The 18,845-nt window shown below is 43.6% G+C and overlaps 1 protein-coding gene across 1 annotated transcript in view; it reads right to left on the bottom strand.

The window, feature by feature from the left end:
* The window catches only part of LOC124550905 (nuclear RNA export factor 1-like), a 144,063-nt gene that overhangs the window by 87,710 nt on the left and 37,508 nt on the right, over positions 1-18,845 (bottom strand). The window contains exon 4 of the mRNA XM_047125687.1: positions 5,922-6,008. Within this exon, the coding sequence (XP_046981643.1) occupies positions 5,922-6,008 (87 nt within the window). The remainder of the gene's footprint in view (positions 1-5,921; positions 6,009-18,845) is intronic.

Raw genomic sequence — 18,845 nt, 5'->3', positions numbered from 1 at the left:
ATAATATGTTATAAATATTTTTGCATGCCAACCTTCTACAAGGCAGCAAAGAGAGCGAAGCTACCTCGTTTACATTACTGCTGTGTTGACACTAGGTGGGAGCGAAGAATGACATTTCACCACCAAGAGAGGATCAGAGGAAAACACAACACTGACGCTTCTGGCGAGCCAGACACTGAACCTCCGCAGAAATGTAGTAGGGCAGAGGAGCTGGACAGGATCACATCACCTTTGTAACATGATGAAAGAAACGCTACTGATAACACAACCACATGTACCAAGAGCTTTTATGAACCAGTTCTATTATACAACAAACTTGTCAAGCAAGCACAGCAGTGTGATAACTGCTGATACCTCTGGAATGGTAAGACCTATGCTGTCATGACAGGTGACAGCAGGTAAACATTTTGACTCTTTAGGCAGTTAGGTGGACCACAGCGCACATTATGTCCACACTCATTTCCCTGATTACAGTAAAGTGATGGGAGAGACGGCAACCTCTCCGTAATCACCAGTCGCAGAGTTCAACAGCACAGCCTGCTGCTGTTGCAGATGGGTGGAACCAGGGTTCTTCCCTATCGTTCTGGGGCAGAACACCAGCATTGTTGATACTTTGGCAGACTGAACAGGGTCTACCTGAATGACAGGCCAAGATTGTTGCACTACACAGCAACAGTCATCACATCATGGTGAGACAGCTGTAGAAGAATGACAGTGAGTGGGAGAGGACAGAGCACATCCAAAATCAGCATGTGTATGTCCAATACATGCACCACATTCAGTCACTGCCGTGGCATGGTCAGTGCTGGAGTCAACGCAGTCAGCAAACCACCACTGCAACTGCCGGCCAGGACCAGTGAGTGCGGCATCAGATACCTTGAGCTGCACAAACAGCAAGTCAAGACACTGACTGTAACTTACAGAAATGAATAACTAATTCTGAATCTTCTTTCACAGTACCTACTGGCGACAACAGGTCGCCACCATCCTTCCAAGAGAAACTGGCAAAGAGCAACTTGGGTTAGTGCCTCCTGACATAGAACCATCTCTACTTCTGCACAATTTGCGAAGTGTAGTAGATAAATGAAATTGTTATATCTTACTGGGCAGCTGTAGCACCCAAATCACTGTCAATGTTTGAAACAATGTGCTAATTGAGGACGTATATGTTGACAAGAGAAAAAAATACCAGTTTTTTTTCTGGTTAAAAATACACTTTTCCCCAGTTAAAAACACATTTTTCCTGGATGAAAATACAATGTACCACAGGTGAAAGCACAAATTTTTTTGTGTTAAGTAAAAGTATAATTTCCCTCAGAGCTATAAAACTTATTTATCCTATGAACAATAAAGGTTTTACACACACGTGTAGCACTTCCTGGCATTTTCAGAAATGAAAAACAGCAAAAAAACACATTTTGGAGGAAAGCTCCCAATGTGTGGCAACATGTACATTGCATATTTTCGTATTATCAGAGCATAAATACAAATTCCACCAAATGCAGCGTGGTAGCTTCCAAAATTATGAAATCAAGATTGCACTGTGCAATGTGCTTTTGTCAGCCAATCACAGCTCATGTCACAGGATCTCACCAGCCAATGACAGCAGATATTTAGAGCGTAAGACAGATGATGTAATCAGCCAATAGCAAAATGAGTGTTAATAGTTCGAACACACAAGTAGTAAAAGTTGATGGTTTAATTTAACATAGATACAGTATAGCTACAAGAAAAGCTAAGCTTTCACATATACTATTGGTGATCAAATATTTTTTTGTCTCCCCCACCCCCCTCTCCCTAGGGTGAGGTTAGGCAGTCTCCTGGAGTACAGCTTAAATCATAGCCACTGAATATTTCTGACAAGCACAATTATAAATTTCACTGCTGTGCACCGAACATTTTGTGGATTCCCTGACTGATTATGTTTTATCGAGCTCTGACTTTTCCCCAGGAAAACCAATTCTGTGTAAAATCGCTCACGAACCCCCTCACACTATTTTTGAAAGGTAATTATACTTTTTGCCATCATTATTGCATAATTTGTAATCTATAAAAAAACTAAAATAAACAAGAAAAACTTATCTTGAAGCTTGGTATTTTTTTAGTGTGTATTATCCCTAAAGACATATCAAACACAAACGTGCTAGTAAAATTTGAAATGGCATAAATTGCTTGTCTTCTAGGCCAGAAATTATTCAAAGTGGCTGGTCCTTAATATGTCACATTTTGAATGAGAGATAACGCAGCACGATTTATGAAATTCCCTGTACATTCTCACACGTAAAAGGAAGTTTACTTTTAAAGTAATACTTCTCAAACCTCCATTTGCAACTTTTCTCACGACCTGTTAGAAATATGAACAGTTGTGATGTCACGCTGAATGAAAGCAGTTTGTGTACACTGTATTGTTGATGTAAATGGCGCATTTATGCTGCTGAAGTTTTATTTTGGCTTTCTTCTCTTGTTTATGTTTGATTGTTACAGTGTTATTCAGCAGTAGTGACTTCAAGTAAATTTTTTTGTTAGAGTAACAAAACAATGAATAATTCCAAGTTTTTCCCAGATAATAATGCATAAAAAGTGTCTGGTTGATTATTTCTTAAAGTAATATAATCCACAGCTATGGAGCTCAATAACAAGTAAAATAGATAAATTAATAGAAATATATGGGATGATTTTAAAGAGAAGAGATAACATAATGCAGGAGGGACGCAGAGCTAAGAACACAAAGCTACATCCATACTGTTGCACAGGATGTTCTGCCATAGTGAACTGCCCACTGTCCTTACATAACATTGTGCTGGCCTCACTAACTCTTGCACATAGGTTCTCAGTGAACATAACACACAGAAAGCCAATGATATACAGGGAAAATCTGATAAACAATGTGAAATATCTGACAGATGGCTAAGCCACTGACTTGATAAGTTTTGGCAGATGACCATGGAATAATCGGGTCATTGAAAGGCATTTTGAGAAAGAAAGCACTGATAACAAGAGAAGGGTTTTGACAATGTTGCCTAAATTAGTTTAATTTTATGGACTACCCAGAAACAGGTTAATAAAATTAGGACCTTGACACACAAGTCCTAACCAAGGGATGGAAGGTTGGAAGGAAAACTAATGTTTAACATCCTGTTGACATTGAGGCCATGGAGCATAATCTTGGCTCCAGGAAGGACGCGAAGAAAATTGGCCATTTCTTTTTTCAAAGCAAACATGCTGGCATATTTCTGGAGTCATTTTCGGAAATTATGGAAAACCTAAATCTCAGTAGTCTCCAAAATGCAAGTCCAGTACACCAACCACTGTTGGCACCTCACTCAGTTTCACATTTTGAGATAGGATTTACTTGACTGCAAATACGAATTTTTGAGGTGCCTCACTACTGAGTATAAAATTTACAAAAGTAATTTCTTAGGTTTAAAACCACATAATAGTTTGGAAAAAATGCCCTGTAATAATGATGGTGTGTTTATATTTAATATCTATAAGACACTAACTAGAACTGAAGGATCATCAAGCTTCATCCTGCCACCCGCTTTTACATATTTGCACCCCCTCACTCAGAAAAAAAGCTATAATCTCTCACTGTGCAAACATGGTGGTTTACAGATAAAGTATCTTATATATTAAGACCATGTGGTTGAGAAATTCGCAAATACACTAAGCAGTAAAGTAGTAGCTTTCCCAAAATCATAATGGTAGTCAGAAAACATATCAATCCCAGAATTTTTATCCTTTAAGTTCTTAATTCACAGGATAGCAGTGGACTCACCAGTGTTATTCTACACACTTTTTTTGTCTCCAACTTACAGTATCAAAGGACAATGTTTATCTTTCTTGTCATGAAACTCACCCCAGACTCCAAACATTTAGATATTTTGGGTTATTTCTAAACCACTTACCAACTAACCACTTTAAATTTCAGCAAATGTATGTTGAGACTGTGCTATTAAACTTGTGCACTATGTAATCATTACTCAAGCAACACAAAAAATAAACAGAAAAATTAGGCTTTTGATTTTATCAACATTCTTATTTTACTTTCATACTGAACTATTACAGTTAAGTCACCAAGTTGCAAAGCGCTGAAGTGATGACCAATGACAAACAAGCCCCCTGTTCCTCTTTGTCCCCTCACTTTTGTTTTGTAATCTGCTCTCCACATCTGTGGAAAAATGTCAGTCTAATATCCACTGCCAACAGACACATTGGGGTGGGGTGGGGGGAACAGAACTGTGTGTTTCTTCCCCATGGTGGAAAGGGGGATGTTTACAAGAGAAAGTTCATTCAAACCCCAGGATGAGAGAGAGGCAGGGAGGAAAGGAGTGGAAGAGATGACATTTGAAGAGCCAGAGCACATTCTTTTGTAATCTTCCCCAGCCTTTTATCTCTTTCCTCCTTCGGAAAGGAACTAACAGTTCCAAAAGTTAGGAACAGAGTTTTAACTTTTGAATAAGTCTATTGGCTGTACTAAAATTTTTTGCTTGTGATGAGCCATTTTCTCTCAAATTTTTTAGTTTTCTTGAGGGAATTATGCTTTCAATACAACTGGTCTAATAAGGACAGACTAAGCTCAACTACTTCGTGATGACTTTTCAATACAATGTAAAAATCTCACTGCATACATTTTTTACGCTGTCATCTAGAATACAGAAAAGTTCACTTCTAAATGAATGAATATGTGGAGTCAGGAGAACACACATACCAATGGTATCATGCATGCAAGCTTTCAGAGCCACCTCCTGGCAGAAAGAAGGGTTGAAGGGGAAGGAAGGAGGGTGAAAGAAAAGGACTGGTGACAATTACGAAAAGGAGCAGATGCAACTTATTTTAAATCTTACACAGAAATGGCTATTATCTACAATTCAAAGAAAATAGCTGTGCAACTGACACGGGGCAGTGTCGCCAGTGTGCAACAAGACAGACTCAATGATGCTCTGCAAAACTCACAATGCAAATAGCAAGTAGCAATTGAGAAACAATTGTTGTCAGTCGGCAGATGGACATTACCATTTGACCTACTGAAAGATCAATTACAACGTTGTTTTAATCCAAGTGTAACATAAGGCACCACCATACAGTGGAAGTCAGTGTTAGTGCACACACTTATTGGTAGGGTCAAGAAAATCTTTTTTATGTTATGGCCAAATTTAGAGCTATTTTTGTCAGTTTTGGTGTTCTTTTTTGACAGCTTATTTTTTTAGCACTATCTGTTCTTTATTTCTTTTTCTCATTTCATGGTTTTGTTGAAAGTGAAACTATAACTACCAATTATAATATATTTACTGACATCACACATAATTGCTTTTCAAAACAGATACACTTTAAGTTGGCCCCCGAGCAGACGACACTGGGAGTGGAATCTTTTAATCATCTTGCAGTGCACTGCCTGTTGGCTCAAACTCCACCTCCTCCTCCTACTCCCAGGGCAGCCAGCCTACAGCTTATAAAAGATACGAGCATGTAACGGATTAATGCTTCACAGAAGGGATAGGAAAGTAAGCATCACTTAACGTTTGAGTAATTGAGTTAATAGAAGCACAAGTACAGCCTCATCACTCGTTTTTATATTTAATATTAACAATCACTGTGCACACACACTGATCAATAATATGTTAAAAATGGCTACTACTGGTACGTTGCTATTACCAGCTAAGGTTAGAAATGAGCATAAACATTCTGGAGTGGCATGAAGGCAGCCGCCTTTGCCAATCAGAGATGGGCCAACTTAAAGTGTATGGCCTGTAGTAATTCATTCATGAATTAGTAAATATTTTTTTAGCTATACTACATAGAGCATGTATATTAGACAATCTATAACTCCATTAACTTACTCAGGTTTTTAACGTATGTGACATTTATTCATTACACCCTTTCATGTCGCCAAGCACAATTTTAAAATACATCACACTTACCGACAGGGGACTGAACACGAGAGGAGCAACATAATTTGCTAGTGTCTTCAGGATGTACTCCTTTGAGTATTTACCTCCATGTGGTAGCTGAAATTAGAATATTTTTCTTGTTACTAATCAACTGTAGAACAGGTAGCTAAATTTCAAAACAAACAAAGAAACCTTACAATCTCACACAACAGGGGAGGATATTGCTTAAGCCTTAACAACAAATTCGAAACTAATGCCTCTTAAATATTCAAAACTTAACTATGTAAAAACTTCCAAGAGCCTTATATAATGTGATTACATCATCTTATAAAGCATTCAAATCCAAGTTAAAAGGTTTCCCTGCTCCACATGCCTCCTACTCTGTACAGGATTTCCCCCAAAAAGTTGAGAACTTTTCTCTATAATGTGTTCTTTATTCATATACATTCACATTTTATCCTTTATTAATTCTTTTCTTCATAAATTTTATAATTAGCACTGACTCGTTCCGCAACCGATTGGCCGTGGCTCACATGGTCCCACAGAACCTGAGGTAGGTAAATAAATACACAGATACAATGTGGACAACGGTATCATTGAGAAAACGCTTAAGTATTTTCACAGGAGCCACACAGCATTGACAAAGCGTTTCAGCATTAATGTTTAATTTGTGCAACAATCTCTTTCGCTGCATAAAGCAAGATACAAATGCCAATTAAAGTGAAGGTTACAGATATTCTGAGTATCATACACCTGACAAAGTATAACAAAAGGCAGCAAGCTATAATTAACACTGGATACAGGCAGTGGAATGAGTAACAATAATCACCCACAAGTTACCCCTATACGACAACCTGTTAACATGCTGTTTAAATGAGTTTGTTATAGCCACCTAAAATTCTAAAAGCTTTACATGGTTCAGGTTTCATAGATGATACAGTGATGATCTGGAGCCACAATCACGAAGCACTACTTCCATTTACTCACAATCTAACCATCTTCACTTGTATCCATTTTACCTGTTCACATCTCCTTTATTAATTCCAGTTCCATAGAACGTAGGTGCTGACACATGTGAATATTACCAACCTATCTGTTTGGTAAGTCATGATTTCAAATTAGTGACAACTATTTACAGAAGGATGAAACAGCTGGTAGACACAAATTTTGAGGAAGATCGGTTTGGATTCCAGAGAAATGTGGAAACACTTGTGGTAATACTAATTTACAACTAAGAGGTCAGCTTGGTCAAAGGCAAACCTACATTTATAGCATTTCTAGGTTTAGAGAAATGCTTTTGTCAACGTTAACTTGGCTGCATTCTTGAATTTTAAAGGTAATTGGAGAAAATACAGGGACTGAAATGTTATGTAAAACTTCTATAGAAACCGACAGCAGTTACAAAGAATTAAAGGACAGGAAAGGGAAGCTACAGTTGAAAGGAATGGATAGCATCTCGAAAAGACATTATAACAAGAACATCAATAAAAGTGAAACATGAGTAATGGAATTTAGTCGACTTACATCAGGCGATGCCGAGAGAATCAAATCACGAAATGAGACACAAAATTGTAAATGGCATTTGTTACTTGGGCAACAAAACAAGCAATTATGGCTGAAGTGGAGATACACAAACTGGCAATAGTGGGGAAAAAAAGCATTCACGAAGGAAGAAATTGTTTTACATCCATTATGAATTTTAGTGTTAGTACATCCTTTTTGAAGGTATTTTTCTGGTGAAGTGAAACACACACAACAAGCAGTTCAGACACGAAGAGAATAAAGCTCCGAAATGTGGTACTACAGAATAATGCTGAAGATCACACGGGTAAATTGATTAACTAATGACGAGGTTCTGAGTAAAATCACAGAAAAGCAAAATTTATGGCGCAACTTAACTGATGAAAGGATTACGATGTTGCAGTGCCTGCGTTGTTCTGACAACAGTGTACCGCGGCGACCACAACCGTTACGAAACACATTACATGAATTCGCAATTGCGAATAATGACTACCGTCAGCTGTAGAATGGAATGACGACAATGAAAATTTGTGCCAGACCAGGATGAAAGGATTGGTTGACAAAGACACATTCTGTGGTACGAAGGAACAGTCAGTTTGATAATGGAGGGAAGCGTGGGGGTTAAAATCTATTCTGGGAGACAAATGGATGCATAAAGTAAGCAGGTGGAAACGGATGTAAGTTGCAATAGTTATTTGGAGACGAAGAAGGTCGGACAGGATAAAGTGGTGCGGAGAGCTGCATCAAACCCATATTGGAACTGAAGACGACGACGACGATGCTTATCCCGATTTGATCATCTATATGACAACTCCATAAAAACCCTGATCAACTTCTCATTCGCTCAGTCCTATTTAAATGTCTACGAACCAACATACCATCTGATCGTGAGCAAAATAAGAGTTATATGGGGTATCAAACAAAATTTATGATTGTGCTGAGGATTTCTCGGTAGAAAGGAAGAGTTATATGGGGTATCAAACAAAATTTATGATTGTGCTGAGGATTTCTCGGTAGAAAGGAAGCAGTAAGTTATGAACACAGAGTCATTCACAGAAGTAGAAGTAACTTCAGGTGTGCCCTAAGGATGTGCATTGAGACCCTTGCTGTTAATGATTTATATTAATGACCTGGCAAACAATAGTAGCATCAGAAATTTTGCAGATGATGCATTAAGCAACAGTGAAGTACTGCATTTCACATTTTCACAAAGTAATACACCCAGGTATTTAAATGAGTTGCTGGTTCCCGTTTGTGACTCACTGATATTGTAGCCATAGAGTCTGAATACTTAAAGCATGCTGCCAACCTTTGAGCCACCTTGAACTCTTACCAAGTTCTGACTGAATATTTGTGGAGTTCTTTTACAGATCATATTTCACGGCATGTAACTGTATCATCTGCAAAACGTCTGAGGCTACTATTAACATTGTCTGTAAATGTCCCAATAAATTTCCTTCAGGCAAGCTGAAATTACTTCTGTATCTGTCTATGGCACATCATCAAAGATAACATGTTCTGTCTCCCTACCAATAAATCCTTAATCCAGTCGCAGATTTTATACCCAATACAACTGCACATTTGTTAGTAAAAATTGGTGTTTTACTGAGTCAAATGCTTTTCAAAAGCAAGAAACAATGTGTATGTGGTTGCCTTCAACCACCGATTTCGGGGCGCCACATGAAAAAGTGTGAGGCAGGTTTTTCACAAATGATTATTTCAGAAGCAGTGCTGGTTGGCTTAGAGAAGGTCATTCTATCCAAGATACCAAACTGCATTTGAGCTCTGAATATGATCTAATATTGCCAATGAAACTAAAGAGTATCTACAATATATTATGGTTAGAAGAAGCCAAAAATTCAAGACAGGCTCTGATAAGGATTCATGGGCTCTGAAGCTTTGTTCAATTTTAGATAAGTCAGCTGTTTCCAAACACCACCAACACTAACTTGTTTACCATTTCTTCGAAGTACAGTGAGAATAAAACTGGAGCAGTAGTCTTTAATCTTCCTTTGTACACAAACATTGAAACTTCAAATTCACCATTTTTGGTTTTGCTTCGGTTTCTGTCTTACATGGATTATCTGGACACTGATTTCAATGCCACTGATGACTTTTAGACGTGACCAGAATTTCTTAGGGTTTTGTGACAGACTTTACGATAAGATGCTGCTACTGTAGTCCGTGAAAGCTTCGTGCATTGCCATCTTGGCAAGTCAATGCGTTTCATTCAGCTCCTCTCAACGCATAGACGTATGCTTTGATGTACACCTATTATTCACTGTTTGAAAGTGGAAGTCAAAGTAAAAAAATAGTGAGAAGGGGCACAAGCATATTATCTATCTAATGAGGTGTAATTTTTGTTGTACAGAATAGGACAATAAACAACAATATTTGTCAAAGCTTTAATTTCACTAATGTATAGGTTTGCTTGAAAATATGTTATGTAGAGGACAGCTGCAGAACAATATTTCCATTGTTTCTCTGTATGCCCCCACTTTATTTATTTGGGTAATCTACAACACACAATGCGAGTCCCAGAATAGCTAACACTACATTTGTATTATACGACCAATATTGTTGTTTGACCAAAAAGTAGTTTGTATTTGTTTGTTTGTTCAGTCATTCATGTCCACAGATTCCATCAACATGTAGTATTGTTGCAAATGTGCAACAAGTGAAGATAAACATTAACTGAAGACATGGAAATGTGAACATGGAAATCTGACATCCCAGAAACACAGGTCTAATACATCTACCCAGAATTGGTAGGATCAATCCCAGTCACATGTAACTGCTTGTCGTGCATATCTCTGATCGACAGATACACCAGGTGGCCAGAAGTATTCTAACTGGAAACAAACTGTTGAGAATGTGGTGGGCAGATTCACCTGCAGTTGGGTTTCACATTTTAGCTGTCCCCAGCAAGTGACCTCCGACCAATATCAGGCAATGAGAGGCAGAAATATTTCTTAAAATGGCACAGACTGTGTTACCTCACAGAGTCACAAATGGTGTGCTTACATGATTCCTCAAAGGCTGCTATAATGTGCCATATGAAAGATTTGTAATTTTACACACTCCCAGAAGTGCTGTTGGGAATGCACATTGCATTAATAGAAGACCTCCAGACCTCTTCAGTGGAGATGCTATATGGTGAACCTCTGTGTATGCCAGGCAAGTTTTTACAAACAAATGCACAACCCTTAAATAAAGCGACAAAAACCCCCATCACGAAGAAATTGTAAAACTAGATCAGCCGCTGTGCCATTGTCAGCTAACGCCAGGGGTAGTAAATCAGAAAAGCTAAAAGACCGTCACAGGGCAGCTAAGTCGGGACAGTCCACTGAGAGGTGAACCACAGTCAACAATGATCCACAACGACAGAGAAGGGGGTCCTCACGACAGAGGAGATAACTGTGAGTCAGCCAAGTATGGCCGATGCGGAGCCGGCAAAGGATGACAGAGGCTTTACGAGAGGCCCATAAGGAGAACCGCCACATAGTGGTAGAATCCTTTATCGCCCTGAGCTTGTTTAGCGAAGAAAGAGTGTGCCATTCTGCATTCCAATGTCGTAAAACTTGACGACGTGATGCTGAACGAAAGTCTATTTCCCTGCAAGTTCATTGCAAGGGATGTCAACATGGCCTGGGGTTTAAATGAAAATGACAGAGCAACTACGTTGATCAAGGAGAGAAAAGGAGTCCTGGATAGCTATGACCAACAGGTGGCAAGGGAAGCACTGGCCGATAGCTTCAAACTGCTCAAGCAGTCACTACAGATAGTGAAGGAGCATAAGCGGACATGGTCCAGAGCGCGCAAGATGGCTACCAATTCTGCAGTAAAAACACTATAGCCATCTGGCAAGGAACAAAGTTCCGTGTGTCTCGCATAGGTGTAAGCATAACTAGTGTGACCAGCAACCATGGAGCCATCAGTATAAATCACTTCTGAACCCCGGAATGAACTGAGGAGACACTAGAATTGGTAGCGAAGGGCCTCGGAGGGACAGAATCCTTTGAATTGATGGAGAGATCAAGACAGAGCTGTGGCCAAGAGACGCACCACGGAGGGGTATGTGCGTAAGCGGAGAAAAGAGGCAGTAAAGGGAAGTGCTGCAGCTCAGAAAAGAGCGACTGAATGCGGGCAGACATGGCAAGCCCACATCGTGGCCGCCGCCGCAGGAGAAGGTTGATCTCCATGTCAGGATAAAGGAGACCATAATTCGGGTGCTTTGGGGTGCAGTAAATGCAGAGCGCGTAAGATGTCAGCTGTTGTTGGCGCAAAACTTGCAGCGGTGGAATCCACAAGACTGGACCAATGCTTTGTACAATCGCAGGAGAACGAGCGGTCTGCACCACAGGTGGTATTGCACAGACATCTAAGAACACTGAGATGTAACCAGCACGTCCTCTTCAGCTGGCAAAGATGAGAGAGCCATGTCAACCGGGCATCGAAGACCAGACCCAAGAAGCGATGGGTGTCCACCACCTCGAGGGACTGGCCATTGAGGAACAGGTCCAGATAGGGATAGACTGTACGGCGACGGCAGAAATGCATGACACACGACTCTGCCACCGAAAACTGAAAGCCATGGGAGAGAGCCCAAGATGGCACCCGGTAGATTGCCCCCTGCAGACGGCGTTCTGCACCGCCCATGACGGAGAAAGCGACGTAGATACAAAAATCGTCAACATAAAAAGAGCAGCCACCACCAGTCTATTAATGGCGATGAGAAAGAGAGGGATGCTCAGCATGGAACCCCATTTTCTTGCTGATGGGAAGTGCTTTATGAGGATCCAGAAAGAGCGACAAGAAAGAAAGTTACAGACAAAAATGGGCAGAGTGCCACAAAGGCCCCATTTGTGAAGGGTGGTGAGGATGTGGTGGCGCCAGGTGGTGTCGTAGGCTTTACGCAGGACAATGGAGACTGCAATGAGGTGTTGCCGATGGGCAAAAGCTGACCAGATAGCAGACTCCAGGTGGACAAAATTATCCACCGTAGAGCGGCCACAGCGAAAACCACCTTCAGTCAATGACAAAAGGTCGCAGGATTGAAGGATCCAAAACAGCTGCCAACTCACCAGGTGTTCAAGGAGCTAGCAGAGACTGTTGTGTTGGGACAAAGGGCGAGGGTGCTGGCGAATTCCCACTCGCTAAATGGGGCAGTATGGGAGAGGATGCAATCTGAGGAAGAAGGGATGGCTGAAACAGCTGCAGAAAAAATGGTGGCAGTCAAAATCTGTGTAGACTCATCAATACTAGTGTGTGGTAGTACAGGGGGGATGGTAGCAGAGGAGGAGAGGCAACCCAATCAGCTTTAGAGAGGGCCCACCTGGGAGGGTGATAGAGCGAGTTATACTGAGGTAAGGTCAAAACAATTGGGTAATGATCGCTGTCAAACAAGTCATCGTGGACACCCCACTGAATGGAGGGAAGAAGGCCGGGACTGCACCCCACTGAATGGAGGGAAGAAGGCCGGGGCTGCTGTGTGCCACACTAAAGTGTGTGGGAGCACCTGTGTTTAGGAGACAGAGGTCAAGCCCTGCCAGAACAGCTTCAACTGTCCTGCCCAGGGTAGTAGATGTGTGACTACCCCAAAGAGGGTTGTGGGCATTAAGTCCCCTAGAAGCAGGAAGGGAGTTGTTGAAGATGGGTTGTCAGGGCAAGGGATGTGGGTGGCCTGTCAGGTGGGAGATAGAGATTACAGATTGTGATTGGAGTGGCCAGATGGACCCTGAGAGCAACTGCTTCCAGAGTGGTATGGAGGGGAACCCATTTACTAACAATGTCCTTGCAGACCTAGGTGCAAACACCACCAGAAGCCCACAAGGGGCCAATTCGGCTTCAGTTGAACCCATGAAGGGTGGGTGAGTAAGAATTGACAAAATGGGTCTCCTGGAGAGCAATGCATGCTGCAGAGTAGGAGGAAAGAAGGGGCTGCAACTCTGGGAGGTGACGCAAATAGCCATTACAATTCCACTGGAGGATTCTCAAGCTGGAGTCCAAATGGGAAGCAAACTGACTGGAGCCGAGTCGCCATATCACCAATAAGGATGGGGAAATGTCCATGTAGGGGAGGTCAGACTCTGTTGTTTCTTTGGCTGGAGGGTGCCGGAGGGGCTTTGCCATTGTTCTTGTGTTTCTGCTTCTTCTCTTGTGAAAGAAGAGAAGGGCAGACTGCAGCGAGGTCGGGCACAAAATTACACCTGACAATCTTGGTGTCCACTGGCCGCGGATCAAGCAGCCGATGTGGAGCTGCAGATCGCCTTTCAGGGGGGTGTTGGGTAGAGGAGTCCCGAGAGGGAGCTCCAGTACTGGCAGCTGCTGAAGAAGGGGAGCACTTCTCCAGTGGAGGAGGGGGAGCAGCACCCAAAGGGGTGGGTATGGGTACTGATGGGTAGGGGGGAGGGAGGGGAAGGGGGAGAGTGAGGGTGATGCGGAAGGTGTGGGGTGAACGGGGCGGGACTGGGAAGAGGAGGAGTAGGAGGGGGAATGGACGTAACTGAAGCAAAAGTAGAAGTTATAAGCACGGGATGGAGCCAGTCATACTTTAGACAAGCCTCGGTGTATTAAGTTGATCTGAGGTCTTGTACTCTTGAATCCATCGTTCTTTCATATACACTGGGCATGCTGGTGAGCGTGAAGGATGCTGCGCATTACAATTTACTCACTCTGACGGGGGAGCACACCACTCCCCTCATGGAGGGGGCGCCCACAGTCACCGCAGAGGAGATCATTGGCGCAGCGGGAAGACGTGTCCAAACCGTAAGCATTTAAAGCATCTCATCGGTGGTGGAATGTAAGGTTTCACATTACACTAATACACCATCACCTTTACCTTCTCTGGGTAGGTATCCCTCTCAAAGGCGAGAACAAAGTTGCCTGTATCGGTGAGATTGTTTATAAGGCCTTGCTGTACACGGCAGACAGATCAGACTCCTCGCCACTAGAGGTTTGCACAGAGCTCTTCGGCAGATTGGAGAAGATCACAGTGGAAAATGATGCCATGTACCAAGTTCAAAGATTGGTGGGGTGCGACGGGAGACTGGGGTGTCACTGAGATGGTCACAAGAACGTAGGGCTTCAGACTGGGCAGCAGAGGATGTCTTTATGAGCAAACAACCAGATCGCATTTTACTCATGAATTCCATTTCACCATACTTATCTTCAATTGTTTCCACGAAAAACAAAGGCTTGGTCGTGGCAACACTTTTGCCATCTGTCCTGGTACAAACCAGATACAGAGGGAAAGGTTTCAACCCAAGCCAGCGAGCTTGACCCTCTTCCCAGGGGGTGGCCAGGGAGGGGAAGGCCGAAGTATCAGAAGAAGGAGTGTCATGACTTCTATCACTCTCAGAGACAGCCACAGAATGGCCAGGATGTGGAAGCTTTTGTTGTTTCATGTGCAAGGCGTCCGCCCTCGTACCACCCACCCCGACAAGGGGCTCACCCCGCGGGCGCCACCCAGCCACAGCAAGGGTCATCTGGCACAGCGGCCGTTGTCGGAAGTTCTGCCGCCCCAAAGTGATGAGCATCTAGGCCTTGGCACACACGAGGCATTAATAGCTCAGGTACTAGCAGTGTGATCCCTGTGTTGTCAGGGGGCTCAGCCAAGTGGGTACTTGACAGCCCCACCACACAGACTGGCTATCGTGCTGGTGACCTAGCAGAAAGGGGGCCAAGGGTGCAATGGGAAAAGGGAGGGGAGGGTGAGAGGAGCCATCACCATGGAAACTAGGTTGGGAGTTCATCCCCAAATGACTCACACTAAGTGGAAAATGTTGGAAATGGTGGTCAAACACGAAGGGGACCAAAAATGCCGAAAGGAGATGGAAACAGCAAACTAAACAATAGCACATACCGAAACAAAGCCAGCAGGATAGCCAGGTCGATATAAAGAAGTCCACCAAGAGGGAAAGGAGGGTGCAGGGAGAAAGGAGTAAGGACAGGGAAGGAGAACAGGGACTTGTAATGCAGTCTGGAAAAGGGAAGGAGACTGCAATAGCTCGGGGCCCCGTGCAGGCCACGTATGTAGCCACAAAAGGGACTGTGGCCCCCCTGATGGGATGGAAAGTGTGGTTCCATTTCGGTCCAGCAGAGATTTTATACCTCAAAATAGACAACTATTTTTTCCTTTATTCGTGGGGGTGTGGTGTACCAACATCAGCACCTTCTATTAGTTCCCAACATTGTGAACAACTAACACCAGAAAGACCGAACTCTGCAGCAATCAAGGTGTGAGCATCAGAGTGAAGTAATGGAAAGGAAATGGGATTGGAAAGAGAGGGGAAGGAAATAATGACTTCTAACCGCACAGGACACTATGGCTATACACCAATGAGAACTAGCCGAACACACTTTCCTTCAGACCCAAACTCCCAATTTCCTGCTAGCCACACCACAACAAACCGCATCAAATAAACCCCCTACGCATAGACATCTGATTCTTATAAGAGTTCGGATGTTGGTTGTGTATCCGCAATGAAATTTCTTCATCCAACAGTCGTCATAGAATTACAGATACGAAAGGCGCTGCACAAACAGCTTCCCACCACGGTGATAAGGAAGAGTGTGCCCAACACTGGGGACATGAAGACACGGCACTACTGTAGACAAGGAACCATCATCCTGCATGAAATCCGCCACTACCAAAAGAGAACCGAGCTGCTCATCAGGAAGCTTTCCTTCCAGCACCTAGTGCGCGAGATCACTCAGGACTTCAAGACCAACCTGTGATTCCAAAGCTCCGTCATCGTGGCACTGGAGAAAACCAGTGAGGCCTGCCTCATCGGTCTCCTCAAAGGCACAAACCTGTGCATCACCCATGCCAAGTGCATCACCATCGTGCCCAAGGACATTTAGCTCTAGCGCCACATCAATGGTGGGCAAGCCTAACTGTCCCGCAAGGCACATGCAGGTCATTGCAGCGAGTCAACAGATCAGAAGTCTGAACCTAAGTAGTAGTTGTGTGTTTTTTTTTTTTTTGGGCACTCAACTGCTAAGGTCATTAGCGCCCAGTCACAAACATTAGTGCACTAATAGCGTAGAAAAACACAAGGGGGCAACACCAGAAAGTACTTACAAAGACGCAGATAAACAAAATAAAAGAGTTAGATCTCTTTGGGCAAGTCCGTCAATATAATAAAACTAAGGACACGAGCAGCTGCTCGAGCGTCATCAGCTGAAAGTTCCTGTAAGGTAGATGGTAGACACAGGACAACACGAGAACGAATAAAATGGGGACAGGACAATAAAACATGGCGCACCGTCAACGGATGACCACAGGGGCACTGCGGGGCCGGGTAACCAGATAACAGGTAGCGGTGGCTAAATCGGCAATGCCCAATCCACAACCTGGTCAAAATGACCCCCTCTCGCCAGGAAGGTTGGTTGGTTTGGTGGTTTGAGGTTTAAGGGACCAAACAGCAAGGTCATCAGTCCCTTGTTTCAAATATACTCCATTCCGCTAACGGGACATCTCAGTAAAGTCAGAACAATAAAACGGAAAAAGGGAAAAACGTAAAAGGGCAGTCACATTGTCATTGGTAAAAAAACAAAATGAGGGAAGTCGGCAAGAGAACGAACCCAACACTATGCTGAAGCAGCATAGGCAAGACCACCTGTGACTTAAAAGGTACAACTGCTATAATGTAGAAAGTATGTATGGGAATAGAAAGACAAACCGAGCCTTTTTATATATATATAAAAAAAAAAAAAAAAAAAAAAAAAACAGAGTAAAAGGGGAAGAAAAGAGGATTTCGGTCAGGGAGGTGAATCGGGAATCTCCGAACACTGCCTACAGTGGGAGACACCCAAACACTCACCGCCCTGCCCCAACACCAGAGAGAGATTAAAAACCTTAAAACTGAGAATAAAAACCACTTTCCCGGAGGAAACCGAGAACCAGAGAGACCATCCGGGAATCGTCAGCCAACATCAAAGGTAAAGTGTGGGGGAGTTTGTACTTAGCACACAGAGCCAAAAGAAGGGGGCATTCAACCAAAATGTGGGCTACTGACTGGAAGGCTCCACAACCCCATAGTGGGGGTGGCTCATCACGCAAAAGAAAACCATGGGTCAGCCTGGTATGGCCAATGCAGAGACGACACACTGTGGTCGAGTCCTTTCAGGAGAGGCGAAAGGTAGAACGCCACGGGACTGGCGTCACCTTAATTGCACGAAGTTTATTAGACGGGAGTAGCCTCCCAAGAATTGACCCATGACTGTGCGAAGTGGGATTTGATGTGAAGCCGTAAATCCGCTGCAGGAGGGGTTACAGAAAACGGGGGGTAAGTAACTGCTCCCCCAGCCAAACGATCAGCGAGCTCATTACCCGGGATACACACATGGCCAGGGACCCAAAGGAAGTCAATGGAACAAGCAGCACGGTGAATATCAGCGAGATGGTCATGGATGGCAGAGACCAAGGGATGGCGCAAAAAACACCGGTCAATAGCAAGAAGGCCACTCATCGAGTCCGTACATAACAAAACGCGGTTGTGTTGGGATTGTTTAATAAAGGTAAGGGCCTGGGAAATTGCCATCAATTCCGCAGTAAACACCCCTCAAGTAGGTGGCAGCAGATGACTTTCCGTTCCAACAGAGGACGTGAAGGCATACCCAACATGATCAGCAGATTTAGAGCCATCAGTGTAAAAAACAACAGCATCCCGAAACTCCCATAAAATTTGGCAGAAAAAGGAACGGAACACCACCGGGGGGATGGAATCTTTCGGACCTCGGCGGAGATCCATACGAATTCGAGGCCGAGGAACTAACCAAGGAGGGGTGGAGGGGAGGGAGCGAGGAAGACAGGACAAAGAAGGAAGCTGAAAATCACAGCAAAGAGACGCAGCAAGGCACAGCCCAACCGGTAAACCCGCCCGAGGGCGGGAGTCGGGTGGGCGACGTCCATGGTCTGGGAACAGGATAGAATAGGAAGGATGAGTGGGAGAGGAACGAATAGTGAGGGCATAAGACACCAGAAGCTGGGACCGCCGAATAGAAAGGGGGGGGATCCCAGCTTCAACCAGGAGACTATCAACAGGGCTAGTAGGGAAGGCACCGGTGGCCAAACGGATACCACGATGGTGGACTGGATCCAGCACATGCAGTGTGGAAGGAGCAGCTGAACCATAAACTTGACAACCATAGTCCAAGCGAGACAGAACTAGAACACGATAAAGACGGAGGAGGAGGGAACGGCCCACACCCCAAGAGGAGTGGGCAAGGAAGCGAAGGACATTGAGTTTATGGAAACATCCTACTTTCAGGAGTCTGATATGGGGCAGCCAAGTGAGCTTGTTGTCGAAAAGAAGACCCAGGAAACGAAACTGTGGGACCACAGGCAATCGTTGTGCAGCGAGATAGAGCACCGGATCGGGCTGGATCGTAGTACGGCGACAGAAGTGGACCACTCGCGATTTTAAA

The sequence above is a fragment of the Schistocerca americana genome, chromosome 9 (genome assembly GCF_021461395.2).
Source record: "Schistocerca americana isolate TAMUIC-IGC-003095 chromosome 9, iqSchAmer2.1, whole genome shotgun sequence".
NCBI classification, from domain to species: Eukaryota; Metazoa; Arthropoda; class Insecta; order Orthoptera; family Acrididae; genus Schistocerca; species Schistocerca americana.
This window is presented reverse-complemented; position numbering and strand designations above follow the sequence as displayed.